This window comes from Pleurodeles waltl, chromosome 11, assembly GCF_031143425.1.
Source record: "Pleurodeles waltl isolate 20211129_DDA chromosome 11, aPleWal1.hap1.20221129, whole genome shotgun sequence".
Lineage (NCBI taxonomy): Eukaryota > Metazoa > Chordata > Amphibia > Caudata > Salamandridae > Pleurodeles > Pleurodeles waltl.
Window position 1 is genome coordinate 234,296,295 of NC_090450.1, and position 19,112 is coordinate 234,315,406.

At 40.4% G+C, this 19,112-nt stretch overlaps 1 protein-coding gene across 2 annotated transcripts in view; it reads left to right on the forward strand.

Annotated features, from left to right (window-relative positions):
• LOC138265609 (diacylglycerol O-acyltransferase 2-like) overlaps positions 1-18,500 on the forward strand; it is a 502,849-nt gene extending 484,349 nt beyond the window's left edge. The window contains exon 9 of one of the 2 annotated variants that reach the window (XM_069213472.1): positions 15,121-15,482. In XM_069213472.1, coding sequence (XP_069069573.1) covers positions 15,121-15,275 — 155 coding nt within the window. In that variant the 3' untranslated portion in view covers positions 15,276-15,482. Of the gene's footprint in view, positions 1-15,120 lie in introns of both variants that reach the window. The other variant, XM_069213473.1, reaches the window with a different exon arrangement.
• The last annotated feature ends 612 nt before the right edge of the window (positions 18,501-19,112 follow it).

A 19,112-nucleotide genomic window follows, 5' to 3' on the forward strand; every position in this document is an offset into this window, starting at 1 on the left:
CAACACCTCAACACCTTCGCTAAGTTAAGGCCTACAATTAATAAAGCTAATACATAATGCGTAACCTTTAATATGACAAATTACTACATTAGTCAAAACATATATTCAACATCTCACAGTATTAGAATATTAATAAGTACACTTTGTGAACATTGGCGGCCACTCATCGTAATCACATTTTCAAATGCGTGCATTAGTTTTCTACGTTATAAAATTGTCTTTACAAACCCATTATTCAGAATACATGAACACTCATTCATAATTTTATTAGAACTCCTGCGCTAGCAATCCCTCCTCTGATGACTAAATGTGTCATCACACTACTACCTACAAATGTTTGCATCAGCGAAAATTCTGTCAATTCAATCCCTTCATACGTTTGTTCCCTTTTTGAGATTTCCCTATACAATTTTTCGCTTTTCTTTTCTTCCCTCCCCTGGTTTTTCTTTGACCTTTTCAATGTCATTCTTTTGCATAATTTACACAATCCCCATATTCCAATTAGGCAAACCACAATATTATTCCCTGCAAGATTTATAATAGTATCCTATTCCAAATGTTGCTGAGCCAATTTTCCACTGAAGTAAATCCTTTGCCAATCTTTTCCCAAACACCTGGTTCTTTCAATTACTTCAAATCAGCACTTTTATTATTAAAATTTAGTAATTAAGCCTCTAATTTCTTTACCATTATCAGGAATATATGAACAACAACGCCTAGAATTAATCATTCTACAGACTCCACCATCCTTCCCTAAAAGAATGTCTAAAGCAAGACGATTCTGAAGAGTTATAGCTCTATCAGCAGCTAACTCAGTATCTATCAGGAGTATGGCTCCTGAGAAATTTGTCAACATGTTATCCACAATAGTAGACAACTTTCAAATCTTTACCGAATTCAGAATGACTCCCACGAAAGGAATCACTGCTCCAAATACATCTACCACTATACCAGAAGAGGATTCCCTCCTCTGTCTCATATGATGTAATTCAGTTGCTTTCGGAAACTTCTTCAAATCATCCATTTGATAAATCTTTGGGAAAACTATCCCAAAATAACGTGTCCCATACCATCCCCTTGGAAGACAGTAATAAGCATTAAGACCACAGATATAATAAATTCTGGGAATCGCCTGGTCCTATCCATTCAACATAAACGTCCATTTACTCTGAAACAAAAACACATGCTTACATTCACTCGTTCCCACAAATAAAGTGTCAGTGTGTGGTTTAGTCCTGTATATACAAAGGTTCCCTACGTGTTGCGCATCTAAAGCTATTTTCCATTGCATTTTAATCGCACTATTAACATACTCATTCCTGTAAGTCCTTTTCTCTTACAAGTACTCTCTAACTTCTCCTTCAGTGCCTTTCTCCTGTCATCTGTGTGATCTAAGAAGCTATTCTCTAAAGGTGTAAGCAAGCATATCAGATTATCCCTGTGCGCATAAGCTGTGCCAAACGTCAATGTAGGTTCAAAGAAACCTCTAACTATTACTATGCCATTATCCCTAGCTACTCTACTCCAATACCTAATTATAGGGACAAACGAAAACACCATATCATAATTTGAATAAAAGTACTGGATGTACTCCTGGTTATAAAACTTGTAAGTAGCAGACTACAACTTATTCCATATGTTAAAGGTAAGCTATGGTACGTAACTCCTTCCTTAACTGACAAAGGAATCTGCCTATACACTTAACAATTCCTCACATCCATTGTCTCAACATACTCACTCAACAAGCAATAGGATACATTAGAATAAAGTTCTCCTTGCACATTAGTACCCTCATGCAAATACTTCTCATCTGACCTAAACCTCTCTATTGCTGTTAGTGCAGTAGTTGTCTTAAAAGCAGAAGTATCATTGGCTTCACAAGAACAGACATACCCACAATCAACACCACAAGCAATATCCCACAAATTATCGCCAAACCAATACTCATATATTTACAGCGCCTGGTATTTCTACCCTGCTGGCTAATGTTACTCATGATCTGAAAAGAATCAGAAAGCAGAAGATATTTTAGAAAAACTGCAGCAAATATAAAAAACATACAACTCTTCTTTCGGCAGTTATTTACAGCTTTCAGCCTCACTTCCAGGATCCCTTCTCAAAATCTGTAAGCAGCTTGTCAAAATCAGGTTTTCAATGTCTCTTCCAGTTACTTTCAACAGTCGTTTTTCTCCCAAATTTTTTCTCCCAGATTGTTTCAACAGTTCAGTTCATCAGCTTCCTTCAAGTGCCAAAATACTAACCCGTAATGTCTCTATCAAAACAAAAAGACAAAAACTCTTGCTGCCATTCACTTGTAGTTGCATACGCCCATTAAGGACCTGCGTATCTTCGACTTGCTATTCTCTTTCTATTCAACTTTCAATCACCATTCAATTCTCCTTCACTTGGATCTTCTCTCCTTGTTGTATCTAGTTCTTCCTCTATTGTCGCCTCAACAACCACTTCCTTTTCTCTTTCTACTTGCGACTCCAGACACTTATCTCCCTTCAGTGGACCTGTTGTCAGTGTTCCCTTCAGAGTCGAACTTGAACCTTCTTCTTGTTCTGTGGTGTTTTCTCTTGACGGACCTGCAATCGTTTCAGGATGAATCAGATCACAGGGACTTTGATCCACCTCACCTCCTTTCCCCTCTGGGTCTGGCAATTGCTCTGTTTGTCTCTCAAGATCATCTGCTTCTGGGAAAGCCTTCCTCTGAAAAGGCCCTCCTTCTTTCTCAATTGAAATAGGCTCTCTGTCACCCTCCTGGAGGTCTTTTCCTTCGTCTCTCACAGAGCGACTGAACCGTCCTCAATGGGCTCAGATCCGGTCTCAGTTCCTCTTTGTTCTCTTTCCGGCCCTGAGACTTGTTTCGCTGTTGTTGGTACTCTCAACAACTCTTCTTCCTCATGATCCAGTGGGCATACCACTTTTTTCATGTGACATGCATGAATCCAGTTTGGAATTCCAGCACACTTAACAGCTGTAGTAGTTGTCAGAACTACCTGGAAAGGACCTTTCCATCGAGGCTCCAAACACGTTTTTCTCATGTGTTTCCGGACCACAACCCAGTCTCCACCTCTCAGGTTGTGCCCTGGGTCATGGATAGGTGGCAGTGTGGTAGCTTCAACATGCTGAGAGAAAGAGCAAATCACATCAGCTAGACCTTTGCAGTAGTCCAACACCATATCATCTGTAATGTTGACAAGTGCATTTGCAGGCACCGCTGGCAACCTCATGGCTTGGCCCATAAGGATCTCATGCGGTGACAATCCTGTCGGGTGTGTTTCTCATTGACATCAACACTAAAAGCAATGTGTCAGGCCATTTCAAATTCGTTGACGCACACATCTTTTCAACTCTTGACTTCAAGGTACCATTCATCTGTTCCACTGGTCCTGATGCTTCAGGGCAGTAACTACAGTGCAACTTCTGCTCAATGTTCAGTGCTGCACACAGTAATTTAATTACTTCATTGTTGAAGTGACTTCCCCCTATCTGATTCCAAAGAGATCGGAAACACGAAATGCGATATCAGTTCCCTAAGCAGTAGTTTGCTACTGTGATGCTATCATTTCTTTGTGTAGGGTAAGCTTCAATCCAGTGTCTAAAAATGCAAACAATCACCAACACATATCTCAAACCTCCACACACAGGCATCTCAATAAAATCCATCTGGATTCTGCTGAATGGACCTCCCGCTCTTCCAATGTGGCTCAAATTAACCGCTGTACCTTTTCCTGCATTTAGTTGTTGGCAAATGACACAACGATGGGAAACTGCTCCAGCAACCTGTCAAACCTTGGGTTGAACCAATCTTGTTTGAACAACTGAATCATTGCGCCCCTTCCAATATGTACTTGACCATGATAGTACCTTGCATTTGAGAAAACAGACTATTTGGCAAAACCAATTGACCCTCTTCTGAAACCCACAATTCATCTTGTCTTTTCACACATTTCATTTTGCTCCATGAACATTTTTCCTCCCTGTCTGCATTATTCTGCAACATTTTCAATTCTTCCAAGCTGTCAATTACTTTCAATGCAAAACTCAGACATGTTTCGTCTTCTTCAGATAACAGTTCCCACTTTTCCTTGAGTGATATACAGTTCAATGCGCAAAACCTTGGAACTTGATCCGCATATCCATTTCCCAGTGATACAAAGTCCTGCGACTTCACATGTGCACTGCATTTCACCACGGCAATCTTTTCCGGCATTTGAATAGCATGTAACAATTCTTTAATCCTTTCACCATTTCTCACTGGTGAACCAGAAGAGGTCATGACACCTCTCTGTTGTCCACAACTGGCCAAAATCATGGACTATTCCAAATCCATGCTGGCTATCCATATCCATTATAACTTTCAGCTGCGCGGAAACATGGCACACTCTAGTAAGGGTTACGAGTTCAGCTACTTGAGCAGAATACATTCCTCAAAGCCAAGAAGCTTCCAAAATACCAGTAATTGTGCACACAGCATATCCTGCTCTCATTGTCCCTGCATTGTCTCTCAGACAACAACCATCAACAAAGATAATTTGGTCATTTTCTTTCAATCGAGTGTCTCTAATGTCAGGCTCGGTTTTGTGCACAAATCAGTTACTTCAAGACAATCATGCTCAACATCTTCCACTTGTTCAATTTTGACATTTTCATTTGGTAGTAAGGTTGCCAGGTTCAGCACTGTACATCTTTTTAATGACACATTTGGTGACCCTAGAATACTCGTTTCATATCTGGTCAACCTTGCACCAGTCAAATATTGAGTTTTCGTCCTTGTAAGTAGAATCTAAATAGAGTGAGGGACCACTACAGTCAGGGAATGTCCCATCACAATGCCTTCACACTGTGTAAGGCTTTGATCAACTGCCGTAACTGCGCGCAAACAACCTTGTAAGGCTGCTGCAACTGGGTACAAAGTAGCTGAAAAATATGCTACTGGGCGGTTTACACCTCCATGGACCTGTGTCAATACAGACAAAGAACATGCATCATACTCATGACAAAACAATGTGAAAGGTTTTGTGTAGTCAGGCATACCCAAAGTTGGAGCCTCGCACAGACTCTCTCTCAATTCAGTGAACGCTTTCATTCCAGCCTGGTCGAACACTACAGGATCAGTGACTTCCTTATGAGTCAGTTTCTGCAATGGTCTCGAAATGACTGAAAATTTTGGAATCCATTGGCGACAGTAGCCTACCATCCCTAAAAACATCCTGACCTCTCTCTGTGTGGTCGGGGGATTTACCTGCAATATGGCTGTAATCTTTTCTCTGGATATATTTCTTGAACCTTTCTCAATCTGGTGACCCAAGTATTTTACTACTTTTTGACAGTATTGCAATTTAAGCGGAGACACTTTGTGACCATTCATTCCCAAATGGTTTAATAAGGCAATCGTATCATACTAGCACTCGTCCCTTGTTTTGGACGCAATAAGCAAGTACTGTACCAAGGTCGATTGGAAAGGCAATTCCAACGACTCCAAATTCTTCTTCAAGATGTGATTGAATATGGAAGGTGACTCTGAAAACCCTTGAGGAATTCTACACCAGCAATAAATTTGATCCAAAAATTTGAAACAGAAGAGAAATCGACTATCCTCATGACGAGGCACAGAAAAGAAGGCATGCGACAATCAATGACAGTGAACCACTCAGCATCACATGGAATCTCAAACATTATCACAGCTGGATTTGGCACCACGGGACAACATTTGACCTCAATCTCATTTATATTTCTCAAATCCTGGACAATTCTTACTTTCCCATGAGGCTTTTGCAAACCCATTATTGGTGCATTACATGGACTGCTCAATACTTCCTTCAAAACCCCTTGCTTTACAAAGTCTGCAATTATCTGGGCAACCTTCATAAGGATATCTTGTGGCATGTGGTACTGCGGAAGTTGAGGAAAAACTGCATTTGGCTTTACAGTAACTTTGACTGGCTCAACTCCCTTTATCAGACCTACTTCTTTCCCTGTCAAATCCCACACTTTCTCTTTAACCATTCCCTGCAAATCAGGATGAAGCTCTTTCACAGTGAACATTGGGAAAAATTCACTCAGAGGGTACGCCTTATTTGTACTTTCACTTTTCAACTCTGGGGGTTGGCCATGTTCATCATCACTATTCATCTGAATCTCAATTCCATCATTTGAACAAGAAACCTAGCATTTTGTTTTACACAGCGAATCTCTTCCCAGTAGGGATAGCGTACATGAATCGCCGACTACAAATTTGTGCAAACCCTGAAAGTTGCCAATTTTAACCTGAACCGGCACTGTAATTGGGTTGGTCAAATACTGATTCACCACTCCTACAATCTGAACTATTCTCCCTGAAAGGGGCAAATTTTTAACTTCTCACTGTAGAGCGTGTAGCTCCTGTGTCAACCAAGAATGAAACTCTGTGACCCATAACCTTTCCCTTCACATAGGGACCTTTTTGATCTACTTCTAAAAAAGTTGCAAGCACACATGCCTCCTCACATGAATTGTCACTCGTCTAATCATCATTTATTCCATTCTCACTGTGTAACGGGAATTGGTGCACTGTGTTATTACTTTGGTTAAGCCGCTGACCTGTGACCAGTTGAGAAAGCATCATCTGTTGCTGTTCCATTGGGGCTTGAGGTATTTGAATTTGCTGACTAGATACCATTGGAACCTGCTGTTGCATTGGCTGCAACTGTGTCATTTGTACACGTGGCATTTGCACCTGCTGCATGGGTTGAAAATTCTGCATTTGATTCACATTATTTTGAAAAATTTGGATTAGGACCTGTCACTCTCGGTCCTCCTATGTTCTGGAACAAATTGATGTCATTACTCTGCTGAACGACACCTTCCTGCACCATCATTGGACACTCCTGTTTCCAATGTCCAACGGCTCCGCAAACGAGACATGACAACAACTTATTAATTCCCTGCACATCATTCTGACCCCTACAGTACCTAAGTCTGGACCACGATTCACATTTCCTCCACGACCTCTACATCTCATCTGGGGCTGAAACATCATGTTTCCCTGCTGCTGCTATGGTAACTGTTGCAGAAAATTCCCTTGCATTCCTGTTTGAGCTGCTTTAATCCGCATCCGCATCACCATCGCCTTTTCTTTCAACTTTTTCTGCTTCAACTCAATCGCATCAATACAGTATTTTGCATATTGCAACGCCTCATCAATCAGCCTTGCTTGCCAGCAAATCAAATGATTCTTAATCATCTGGCCAATTTCAGGTCTCAACCCTTCCACAAATCTGAACACAAAATGAATCATGTCTTTTGCCTCAATGGTCTCTGTACCACTGTAATGCTTGAATGCCTGCAACAATCTCTCATAATACGCATGTATCGACTCCTTTGCCTCGTGAGCTGTCCTGTCAATCCTCCGCCAATCAATATTCTTGGGTGAAGTTCTCGTTTTCGAAAATTCAGTCACCTTATAGTAATATTTCATTACCTCAGGAGATGGTGTACCTGTATTTTTATCTCTCTCTGGTTCACTTGATGGCCAATCTACACTCCTTTGACACTCCACAGATCAGCTGGAACCACTATCTCTAATAATGTGTTCAAGTCCTCCCACAGGCACTTCTCAAGTTTCGCAAACCTGTCTGTCTGCTGATACTACTCTACTGGCTTCTCTCTCAATCTTGGATAATCATTTGTGAACAATATAATGTCACTTCTGCTCCAGGGGACATGAACAAAATTCTCCCCTGGAATCTCTCTCCCAGGTAAAATGTTCACTGGATCTTTATCCTGCTGCACATTTGTAGTCAACTCCACCGAATCCCTTTTCTTTTGTATCTTTTCTTTAACCATCTGCCTTCCCATTTATCTAATGGGCACTTTGAACCTATTCCATAAGGTGTGCCTTTATTCCGGCAGATTTCATGTGTTCAAAATCTTTAGCCTCAAAATCTAATCTGTAACTCCTTTTCAAATGCTTTGTTTTCTCTATTTCTATGCTGTTTTTTTCTGCCAGGTCTGCTAGTTTCTGATGCTCATTGCTCATTTTCCTCATAATCTTTGGGCGCAAATATCTCAGCTCTGTCTCTGTGTAGGATTCTAAACTGTTTGCACCCATAGTTCCCTCAATGAGTTCACCCGCTTCCATGCTTAGCCAAGCATAATTCAAACACTCCTCTCCCTTAGGAGCACTCTGTGGGGTATTCAGCTTGTCTAACCATTCAGTCAACTGCTGAGCTGTCAAACATTTTAGCGAAATGTTACTTGTTTGTACTGTTGGCACCTGCTGTGCAACTGCATTCGGGGTCTGCGGTGTAAACAATTTCAAACTCTGACTAAAGTGTGAACCTACCATAGTATCTGGAAGTGCTACAAATGGACTAAGGTCTAACAATGATCTTGATCCGTCAAAAGTCTGTCCCACAGGAGAGACTACTCGAACATTCTCATTATGTCCTCCCCTCATCATACTCTGGGACATTGCTCCCTGTTCACCTACAGTAGTTTTCTTCTGTGCAAATAAGGGTACGGCTGGACCAACAGTAATAGGTAGCGATAAAGAATCTGAGGTTGGTCTAGCACTTACGCTCTGTGGGACAGTAACTCCCATATTCTGATTCATCATTGGTGACATATCTGACTGTGCCCCTGTTACTGGAGTGAATCTTGACATTCCCTCCGGCTGCACTTGGGGCAGTAAAAGTGGAGTTGGTTCAGTCTGAACCAACATCGGTCTCGGGTAAACCTGTTCCGAGGGCACCATTAAGTTCGAAGTTGTTTCCATAATGGGCACATCAGGGTAAATTCTCTGAACCTGTGGTGGATGCACCTGATTTTGCACTACAGGAGTAGTAGACCCATTAAGACCACTCTGCATCGCATTCTGTGTCAGGCTAGCATTAACCTGCATCAGACTCATTGACCCATTAACCTGTGTCGGAGCTGTCAGATCATGGTGGTGGGCGATTTCTCAATAACTGTAATAAACTTATCATCATCCGATTCTTCCTCCACTGTTGAAGACTTTCTAGTCTCCCATCTTTTGGACGGACGTCTGTTAGTCTTTCTAGCAGCTTTCCTTCCTTCCTTCTCATTGTCCTGTGTAATTGCCGTAAACAACTTAGTTCCGTGCAAAGTCTCCATCCTCCAAACTCTCTGATCACTATCCCACCTAGCCTCTGCTAAAGTATTTTCTGCCTTTGTCATCCTCCTCTCAAATTCCTGTTGCTGTTCCGTTTGCTGTCTGGTTACTAGCTCCCAAATCGCAAATGCCTCAAACTGTGCTGGTCTCGGAAGGGACTTCAACTCATATAGCACCATTCTTAAATTTTCCAAAACCCTCAAATTGAACGGCCCATTTGTAGGAAATGCTAAGTTCCCATCCTTCTCTTTCAATTGGCACCACTGCTTTAGCCAAAGATATGGTGCGACACCCTTCTCTTCCATTACAATGTAAGCTGGTGTATTTTCTGGGGGTGTAGCCTCGCCTATACTTGTTGTAATATACGTATCTCCCCTTAAGGCACTCTTTAGAGCTTTGAAAAATTTAATCTTTTCGACCTTTTTTGCTATTCAAAATCAAATCAGGATGTGACTTTTAATCCCAGAATTCCTTTCACCTACTCTCTCAACTAATTGCCTCTCACGGACGGCAGCCAATCCGTGCGCGACCCTTCTCACTAACCGACCTATCCCTGCGTGGCTCCAAAGATGTCACACTCACACGTACTGCGGCAGACAAAGTCTTGCGGCTTGTCCTCCCAAACTCTGATTCACACAACCTAATGCAAAAATTGCGAGCACTCGTCAAAAACCAAATCTGCTGGCTTACTTCAGGAAAGGTAACACAATTGCTTCAGAAACCTTACGGATTTTTCACTGACAGCTCTCACTCTAACAGCTACTCCTTCTTTCTCTGTCTCCCAGATTTGCAAGCAAAATTTGCCCCGCAAATTTTACTCTCAACCGATCGGTGGGTCTGTCCTGGTGCACATAGTACTCGCCAAATCTCAGTTGAAATTTTCTTTCACTCACTTTGACTCACACTCTGACTTGTCGACCACACCCGATCAACCTACTAAACCAGCCAGATTACAACATAAACCCAAGTGTCTCATACACTTTTCAATATACTCTGGAGTCTTAGACCAAGCAGGGTCTGTACATCAACAGCCACGTGGACAATTTATTTGAGCACAAAGCGACACACACATATGAAGTTCGACAACTTCCCTACTCTTACACTGAGGAGTACGCACACTTCTTCTCCAACTTCATTTGGCATACGCAAACTCCCTAAAACCTTCACAAACCTCACAATTCACCTGCGATTTGCATAGGCTGTGCAAGCGCAACCTACTTCATTCACACTGTCACTAGCATGCCAAGAACATCCTCAAACAACCAATAGCAAGATCCAGGATTCTGGGAAAGTCATTTCTGGGCCTAAGGGAACATTTTCTCTCCAATTTACATAATTGAAAAATAAAATGCAAACCTCAATAATATTGAACCTTCACCTCTGTTACTATCTCTGGACATCTATGATGGGCTCTTAAGGAGACAAACCTTCACCTCTCTTTACCAACACTGTTAACACATGTTACCCTATACTGGACGTCTATGATAAGGTCTTAAGGAGACTAACCATTACCTCTGCTACCATCTCTGTTAGCGTGTCTGACCTTAATAAGTAATCTTACAAGGGAACACAAATTGGTCGAAGAACTTTTTGACTCGCAATTAAGCTGTTCTTACCACAGCTCCAGTACATGCAAATCAATAATCAATAACCAATACACAATATCAATAATCAGCAATAATCAATAACAGTAATAATCAGTAGAGTCAGTAATTGTCACGCTGCATGACGTTTCAGTCATGAATAACCACACCTTTTAGTAAAAGTTAGAATATTTATTTACCTACATTAACAATGCTAAGGTCATGTAGATTAATCTCAAAATCAAACGAAACACATACAAAAACAATAATGGCTGTCCAAAGCGGCGGAATAAACATAATCTAATCAAAGCTTGAATTACAACAAATTCTAAGGTTACAGTGCAAATTAATAACAAAGTCAACTGCGTCAAAGTGATTTCATACATTCGAGTTCAGCAGAGAAATTCATCAAGCATTATTCCCTATTAACAAAATTTCATTTGTGAGGATCCTTAACTAACATGTGATTAGCATCAGCATTTTGGGCTTCATGCAAAACAATTTAGTAACACCAATTTGGAAAAATATCTAACTATGGCTCTATCAGAGCAGTGCAGTTGGTACCTAGAAAGAAAAAGCAAATATGCATAATAATCAACAGTCTAATTCATAATACCTATCCTCAAATATGGATCAGCAAGCAGAGTCAGTCTTCGTCCTCAGGATATCAGTCGATCAGCAAGGCATCAGGATTCAGCATCAAAGTTGAGAAAATGCAAAGTCTTTAAGCATTAAAGTTAAGCAAGTCTCTTGTCAGGAAGCACAAAAAATATTGACCTTTCGGACAGCAAGAAAATGGGCAAAGAACCTGTCTTCTCTCAGTGCAGTCTCGTTAAATCAAAACTACTAAAACTATTTCCCAAATCCCCATTGGTCAATGAATCGCATGTTCACACTTTGTCCAATAAAACTAAAACTCCAAATCTATGAATTCTGCTATTACTCCGTTCACATGTCTTTTTATTAGTTGTCCTGCAATGTCCTCATCATCTGCCTTGTCAGGTAACAATATTGTTGCAGCTTCTACTCCAGTCAATATCTCCATTGTTCTCCTCCTGAGAAAGTCAGTCTCACACACATTGCACACAAAATGTTACATTATCAAGAACAGCATCTTCTAGCAGTCGGTTCTCATGGGAAAAGATCTCAGCTATGAGCACATTTAAACAATGCAAATGGAAAATCACAGTTTAACTCTCTAAGACAGCCATTTATTAAATGTTAAGAAATACAGCTTGGCATGAGGCCTGGCAAGTAGTCCAAGACCTTCGCTAAGTTAAGGCCTACAATTAATAAAGCTAATACATAATGCATAACCTTTAATATGACATGTTACTACATTGGTCAAAACATATATTAAACATTTCACAGTATCAGAATATTAATAAGTACACTTTGTGAACATTGGTGCCCACTCATTGTAATCACATTTTCAAATGCGTGTATTATTTTTCTACATTATTATATTTTCTACACAAAGCCATTATTCAGAATACATGAACACTCATTAATAATTTTTATTAGCACCATCAATGTGTTAAAGTAATCTTAGTACATTACATGACAAGCATTCAAACAACTGCAACATTTACCTCAATGGTGGTCCTTAATTTTCACATGGAAATAACAGCTGGTACAGTCTTGAAACTCCAAATACTCCTTCACCGTTCTTGGAGGAGCCAAAGATCTCAACAATACTCTGCTTGTATCTTTGTGGTCAAACACGTCATGTGACGTTAAAAAAATTAGCAATTTTTACATCTCTGATTAATCACCTGTTTGTAATCTCCCATAATACGTGTCTTTGTTTTATGGCATTACAGAGACTTTATGCATGAAAATGCCTGTTACAGCGATTGGTTATAGTTGAACATTTCCTTGCAAGTCATTTTTTACCTTGTGGCATAGAGCTCCGCCTGAAAACCATTAGCTTAAATTCACTAAAATGCCAGGGGTAGCAGAAGTGACATCACATACCCTTTGACCTTCATTACATAACAGGATGTGAGTGACATCATATGACCTTTGACCCTGAGTTTTTCCAGGAACACATGTCACATGACTCTAACATCAAACATGCACTCCCTTACATTCATTCTTATTGATTCTCAGTCACTCACTTGCATTCACTCTTAATGTCACTCATACTCACACTTCCTGCCGCTCAGGCCTAGGCTTTCTAAAGCTTTGCAATGTGCTTCCATCACTTTTGTGACGTAAAACTGGTGAAAAGTGCTAGGGTGGAAATTACTAAGCAATGCAAATCCTGATTTGCATTGGATAGTATCCCAAAGTAATAAAAAATTATGCTATGCGCTGCTTTGCATTATTTTGCATCAAGGGGGCGTTCAATGTGAGGTGCAGTGACATTCCCATGCAACCACTTATAGATTTTGATGCAAACGCCTATCTACAAAGACTGTTAGGCAAGAGTTTGTGCCAAAATCTTACAACTTGTCGAGGCAGGTGGAACAAGGATAAATGTTTGTATTTCTCCTCATTTTTATAACTTTGCATGTGTGCTGCATTGTACAAAACTCATACAAAGTGTTAAAGCCTTAAAGCATATTTTTTGTGGTGGAACGGGCCCTTTCCAATACAATACCTATGCTTCAGAGAACGCACACACCATTGCACTATGGCGTACTCTATTTGTATTACACTAATAGTGAATATGAGAATATTATTCACTGTTAGTGTAATGAAAAACGGTCAGAAAAAAGGAATACAAAGCCACTCCTGTGCTCTTGGCACTGATTTTGCCATCTTTGAGGCCATGGGTCGCAAAGGCAGTGCCAGGGATGGCAAAGTGCCTCCCGAGGAAGGCAGTTGCGGAACCCTGGCGAAGCCTAAATGACGTCCATGCTGAAACCATCTCACTGGTAGAAGCATTAAATTGCATGTGTGTTGCCATTAAATAGTTTACAAAACAACAGCTGCATGTGAATACATGAAGATTCCTCCTTACAAATCAGAAATCTAACCACAAGACTTTGCTTATGATCTGTCCATGTGTTAAACTCACAGGGCATTCTATATTGATTCACAGAATTTCCTTTAGGTGTAGCACCACGTGGAGTAAAGTGAAATTACGCAAAACTTTCTATCAAGATATGAAAAAAATAAAACAATCAGGGTAGCCATCAGGTTGCGCAGTAAAATAAATCTGTGTTTGCGCCCAGAATACCTGACCAAAGATGACATTTGTGCCACAGGGGCTCATATTCACAAAGACACGCCAGGTAGGAATGATCCTTAGTAACTCACTGGGGGGTTGGGAAGGGTCCCTGGAACAGAAACTTTCTTTTTAAATGACACCATGTCTGGCAGCACAAAAGGACGAGGAGCACTTAATCATCCCCAGACCTTTTTTTGATACAGCGCAAACTCGACCCAAAGGTATTGGAGAACTTTGCATGAGCACCAGTTACATTACACAGTGACACATTCTTTTTTATTTTTAGGCATGGGGAGATTAAGTGATTTGCCCAGAATCACAGGATGTTTGTTGAGGTGACGCAGAGACTCAAACCTAGTTCCCTAGATTCAAAGTTCGCAGCTCTGGCTGTTACGCCACAACCTCTCCTCGCCATTGGGTTCTCTCTTTTGACTTTAGACAATATTCAGTGCATTCAATTAAATTATACATTCACAGCATCTGCGTTTAATAGATAGGTTTCTGAACATTTTATATCTGAAATGCCTACCAGCGAATGCAGCATTTTTCGCACCCTCGCCGACACTTTTTTTATGTTTGAAGCGTCCCTTCCCTTCCACTCCACAATCACAAACCCAAAATTAAGTTTGGGCAGCAGCGGGCTCCAATCCCTTCTCACTCACCCAAGGCTGCATTGTCCCCTTCACACCACTACCACCCTCCAAAACACTACCCTGCATCGTGCTACACTACACTCAAAACACAACTGTGAAAAATTGGAGTATTAGTTATGAGGTGTAAATACCCATCTCAAGTAATAATCACAATTCTAGTCGAGGTGAACCACCAAAGCAATTAAATAAACCTGAGATCAAACCCCTGGTAGCTATAGCGCAGAACAGACAGGTTTAACTTAGAGACAATGTGTAACTGTAGCAAAATAAATTGCCACTCAAATGCTGCATAGTTTACATTTTTATGCCACTAAATTCCTGTTGCTGTGCCACAAAATTTGATAATCTATGCCGCAATATCCTGGTGGGTATGATAAAGGAGAATAAAAGTTGTGTTCTTACTGATGCACCGTGCTTGTGCCTAACTTGCATCCAAGAAAATACAACAGAACAGTCTTATATTTTATTATCAGATTAGTCCTAAATGTAATTATCAAATTAGCCAATGCTCCTTTTCTTTTAAAATGGATAAATCGGTGTTTAACTTAAAACTGAAATTAATAGTAATGTGCTTTATTTTTGCAGTTGGCAAGCCCATACTCGTACCGAAGACAGAGGACCCTTCTGATCAAGAGATTGAAAAGTACCACCAACTGTACATCAATTCGCTGATCGAACTATTTGAACAATATAAGATGGACTATGGTTTATCAGAAATTGACACCTTAACCATAGCTTGAAGCGATACATCATTTATTGTCAATCAATTTAAAAAAGCACGACTCATTCTGCGTACAATGTTAGTTTGCCACAAACAACACAGTACTAGCACCTGGTGCATTCCTGCATCGTTTGATATGATTTGAAAAAAGCTGAGATGCCTTGCAATAAATTCAGCTTTATATGGCAAGTTTATTGCATGTATAAAATAAAATATTTCGGACCCCATCCCTCATTGTCTACTTTTTAGTGATTGGATGTGTTCTAAATATATATGTTCATTAAAGTATGTTCAATGAATATTGCAATTCACTAAGGAGTACGGTAACCATATAAAAGTACAATGTGTCAGGCTTAATGCCTTAAGAGAGTTCTGGTGCTTCCACTGTTTAACTTGAGACAGAGGTTGCCGGTGGGGGGCACCGGCACTTATTTTGGAGGCCCGCACTTATGTTTGTGCATCAGGCAATTACTGCGAGCGAAAGACACAACATAGGAAAGACGGAGTAAGAGAAAGCTTCACAAAAGGGACAAAGAGAGAAAGCAGAAATCTGCAACAGCGAGCTGAAGGGCCAGAGAGTGGCTGTAAATGGATTAAAGAGCCCCGAGAAGGCTTTAGGATCACGCTGCTTCAGTATTCAGCGCTCGCTCATTTAATTGCAGTAGCTGCGTGTTTCAGAGAGGAGCCTTGGGCACCAGCATGTTATTATTTACAAATTAAGCACTGTGTGCTTCTGGTGATGTTATGAAATCCGATCCCATATCAGCCGGTCTAGTGGACTCAGTAAAGAAAATCCTTCATCCAATCTGATGCTTTGCTAGGTTTAATTCCTTTTCAGCAAGAGCTGACTATAAGGGGTGAGAATTTACACTTTAATCACAGTTGTTTGGCAAGGCCAGAGCCCGACAATGCATTTGATATGATTGAGGTGATTCTGTTAAGAATTGTCTCTCCACCTAGGCCAGTGAAAGGGAGCTGACTAAAGCACAGCCTGTTGAGGTAAGTGGATGTATGGACCTGGATTCTATTTGAAGATTGGCTGACTTTTGGTAGAGAATCTAGGCCCCATATTACAGATGAGTAATACAGAGAATGTAAACAAGGTCATGATTACGTGCTGATATTCCCCAAGAAGCAGGGAGAGGGCATGAAGGCTTGGAAAGTTCTGTTAGGACATCTGGTATATAGGGCAGGCTATATTGCCGGACAAGACTGCTGAATTGATCGATCAGAAACCTGAAATGCTCCTACAACAGTGTTTTAGGAGCACCTTAAAGTGGTTAATACACAACCAACCGCAGCCAGGATGCTCACATATTTGCACTTACAGAGAAAGCTCAACGAGAGAGACAATGGCCCTTATTAAAACCATGTGGTTAATTCCATTTTGAGTGCCAACCCTTGGTGCATCTGAAACTAAATGCACATGTGCTAGCTGTCCATGTTCAAATTACGGACCGCAGTCTATTTGCCCATCAGTTACAGGTACGTAACAACATGAGTGTGTATTGTTTGCAAATAGTGTGAAATTCCAATTTGCACCCTGGAACACATTCCAGGGTGTGTAAATTAAAATGTTGTACTACTCGCCAACAGGATTCTTGCCACGTGTCACCCTTCCAACCAGTTGTGGGTAAATAGCCAATGCTACTTCATTTCTGTGAGGCAAATAACACATGCTCAATCATTAGTGCATGGGAAAATACTCTTCCTCCCAATCCTGTAATTCCATTTCAAGTGCTAATGAGAGTTTGCAACCAAAATGGAATTAGCCCTTTATTTCTAATCCAGGACAAAAAATAGTATTGCAGCTCTTCAGTGCAAGGTTAGATTATGATCTTAATACCAGGCAAAGAGTACTCAATGCTCCTAATATGAAATAGGCAACACGCCAGATAGTCTTCTAGCTTTTAGGACACGGACCTGGAAACTCTTGATTATATTCACGAGATAAAAAAAGAGCAAATGATTTAAATTGATGAGGGGGAACCAGAAGTTGGAAAAAATCAGGATTGGTACACATTTCAGGAGGTACGGAAAAGTTGATCGAATATTTATTTCGCAGTGTTTCCCTCAACTCGCTGACACAGCAACCAAGGGAGGACCACGATGATCTGATGTTAGCCAAAGAGGTTCTGGAAGAAATAAAACATGTTCAGCTTGATGAAGCTCTAGGTCTGGAAGAATATTCATTAGATCCCTATATACTAACACAATTTCCCTCAAACACAAGATGTGTAAAACTCTGATACATCAGGCCATATTATTTTTTAAACACTAGTAGGATAAATACGACTATGGTGTCTGATTTTATCAAGGAGACCATTGTCTCTCTGATCCTAAAACGTTGCAAAGACATGTCTGAATTAGTGAGGTGTGTAATTCAAATGTTTTCCTTCTGTAATTACACAAAGTTTGGGAAACTGCAAAACGATGTGACCTGTAACTCCAGCATTAAGTGCTATCCTTTAGCACTAAATACATCCTTGCACCAATTTTGAATGCATTTTGTGCTCAAAAATAGTACTAAATTGCGCATGACGCGGACAACAGCTGCTCGTGTTCTGTTCATTCACTTTACTCACATGCTCCTGCTATACAATTTTTTTTCCTGAACGGATGAAAAATTGCACAACATGGCATAATCTTGTAATTTTGGGTATTTTTGCGATAGAACAATAACGCAAAAAGCCAGAAATGTTGCGGGATTATGCTGACGTAACAAAATATTTGCCTGGGCTTATTCTGAATGTGCCTCCATAGGCAAATGCCTCAGATTATTTTAGACGTAAAAAAATAATGCTGTAGTCCAAGTTAGAAGGGAGAGACTGTTCTATCTGAGTGGGGATACAGTTGGTACGGTGCAAGGTCACAGCATACAATTAATCTTTGTTAATAGGTTTTACAAAAGCCTTATGAAAAACAAAAGCTCTTTCTACTTCCTTGGTTACATGATTTTCCAGACCTATTAAGTACATCGTAAAACCCATTTGTAAACAGGAGCTTATCTTGTTCATGGGTATAAGAGCTGGGCAAATAAGCTAAATCTTCTTGTAAATTGGTAGAAGGTCTAAAAAACAATGAGTTGTTCTTATGGAAAGACCTATAAAATTACACTTGGGTGCTGACACAGAGGGTGGAGGGCCAGGCGCCAGATAAAATACTGGTGTCACAGTGGGTCACTCTGCAATATGACATGTTTCTTTTGGGTTAGAACAGAAGTGATACTTTAAAATATTTCTTGAAAAAAATAAAAATAAAATACTCAAAATCAATTAGGACGTGAGAGGCGTTTCCTAACCCAATAGGTTTTTAGGGTGTGCGAACCAAGAAATGTATAGTTTTCATAGGTTCTCCGTGTCCATATGTTGGACTATGCATCAAATAAACAGTGGAAAATAGCCAGTGAGCGATTCTCCAACAAATTACTTAAGGACTATATTCGCATAATTGCCAGTGCAGCCTTCAATGGCTATGAAAACCAGTGGCAGACTCTGGATATTCTGGGCAACCTTTCTTTAATCTACATTCCATACATTATACTGGTCTTTTCAACAAATGCAACACAGACATGACTGGTACGCTCAAATCAAACAGGGGGAACCAGTTACAGGAATTTTTAAAGCCTTAAAGGAAAATAAAGCTAAAAATAACAAAGCACCAATGGTAGTTAATGGTCATGGTAGACCAGGACCTAGGTACGATCTCAGCATGACTGCGATTTAGCATCGGTTGGATACACCAGTCAGGTTGGTCCTGGTCAAAGATTTTACCTTCTGACTTACTTTTGTAAGGCCCATTCAACCACAGGTGTACACTGCTAAGGAATTCAGGGACCTCAGTGGAGAGCACTTAT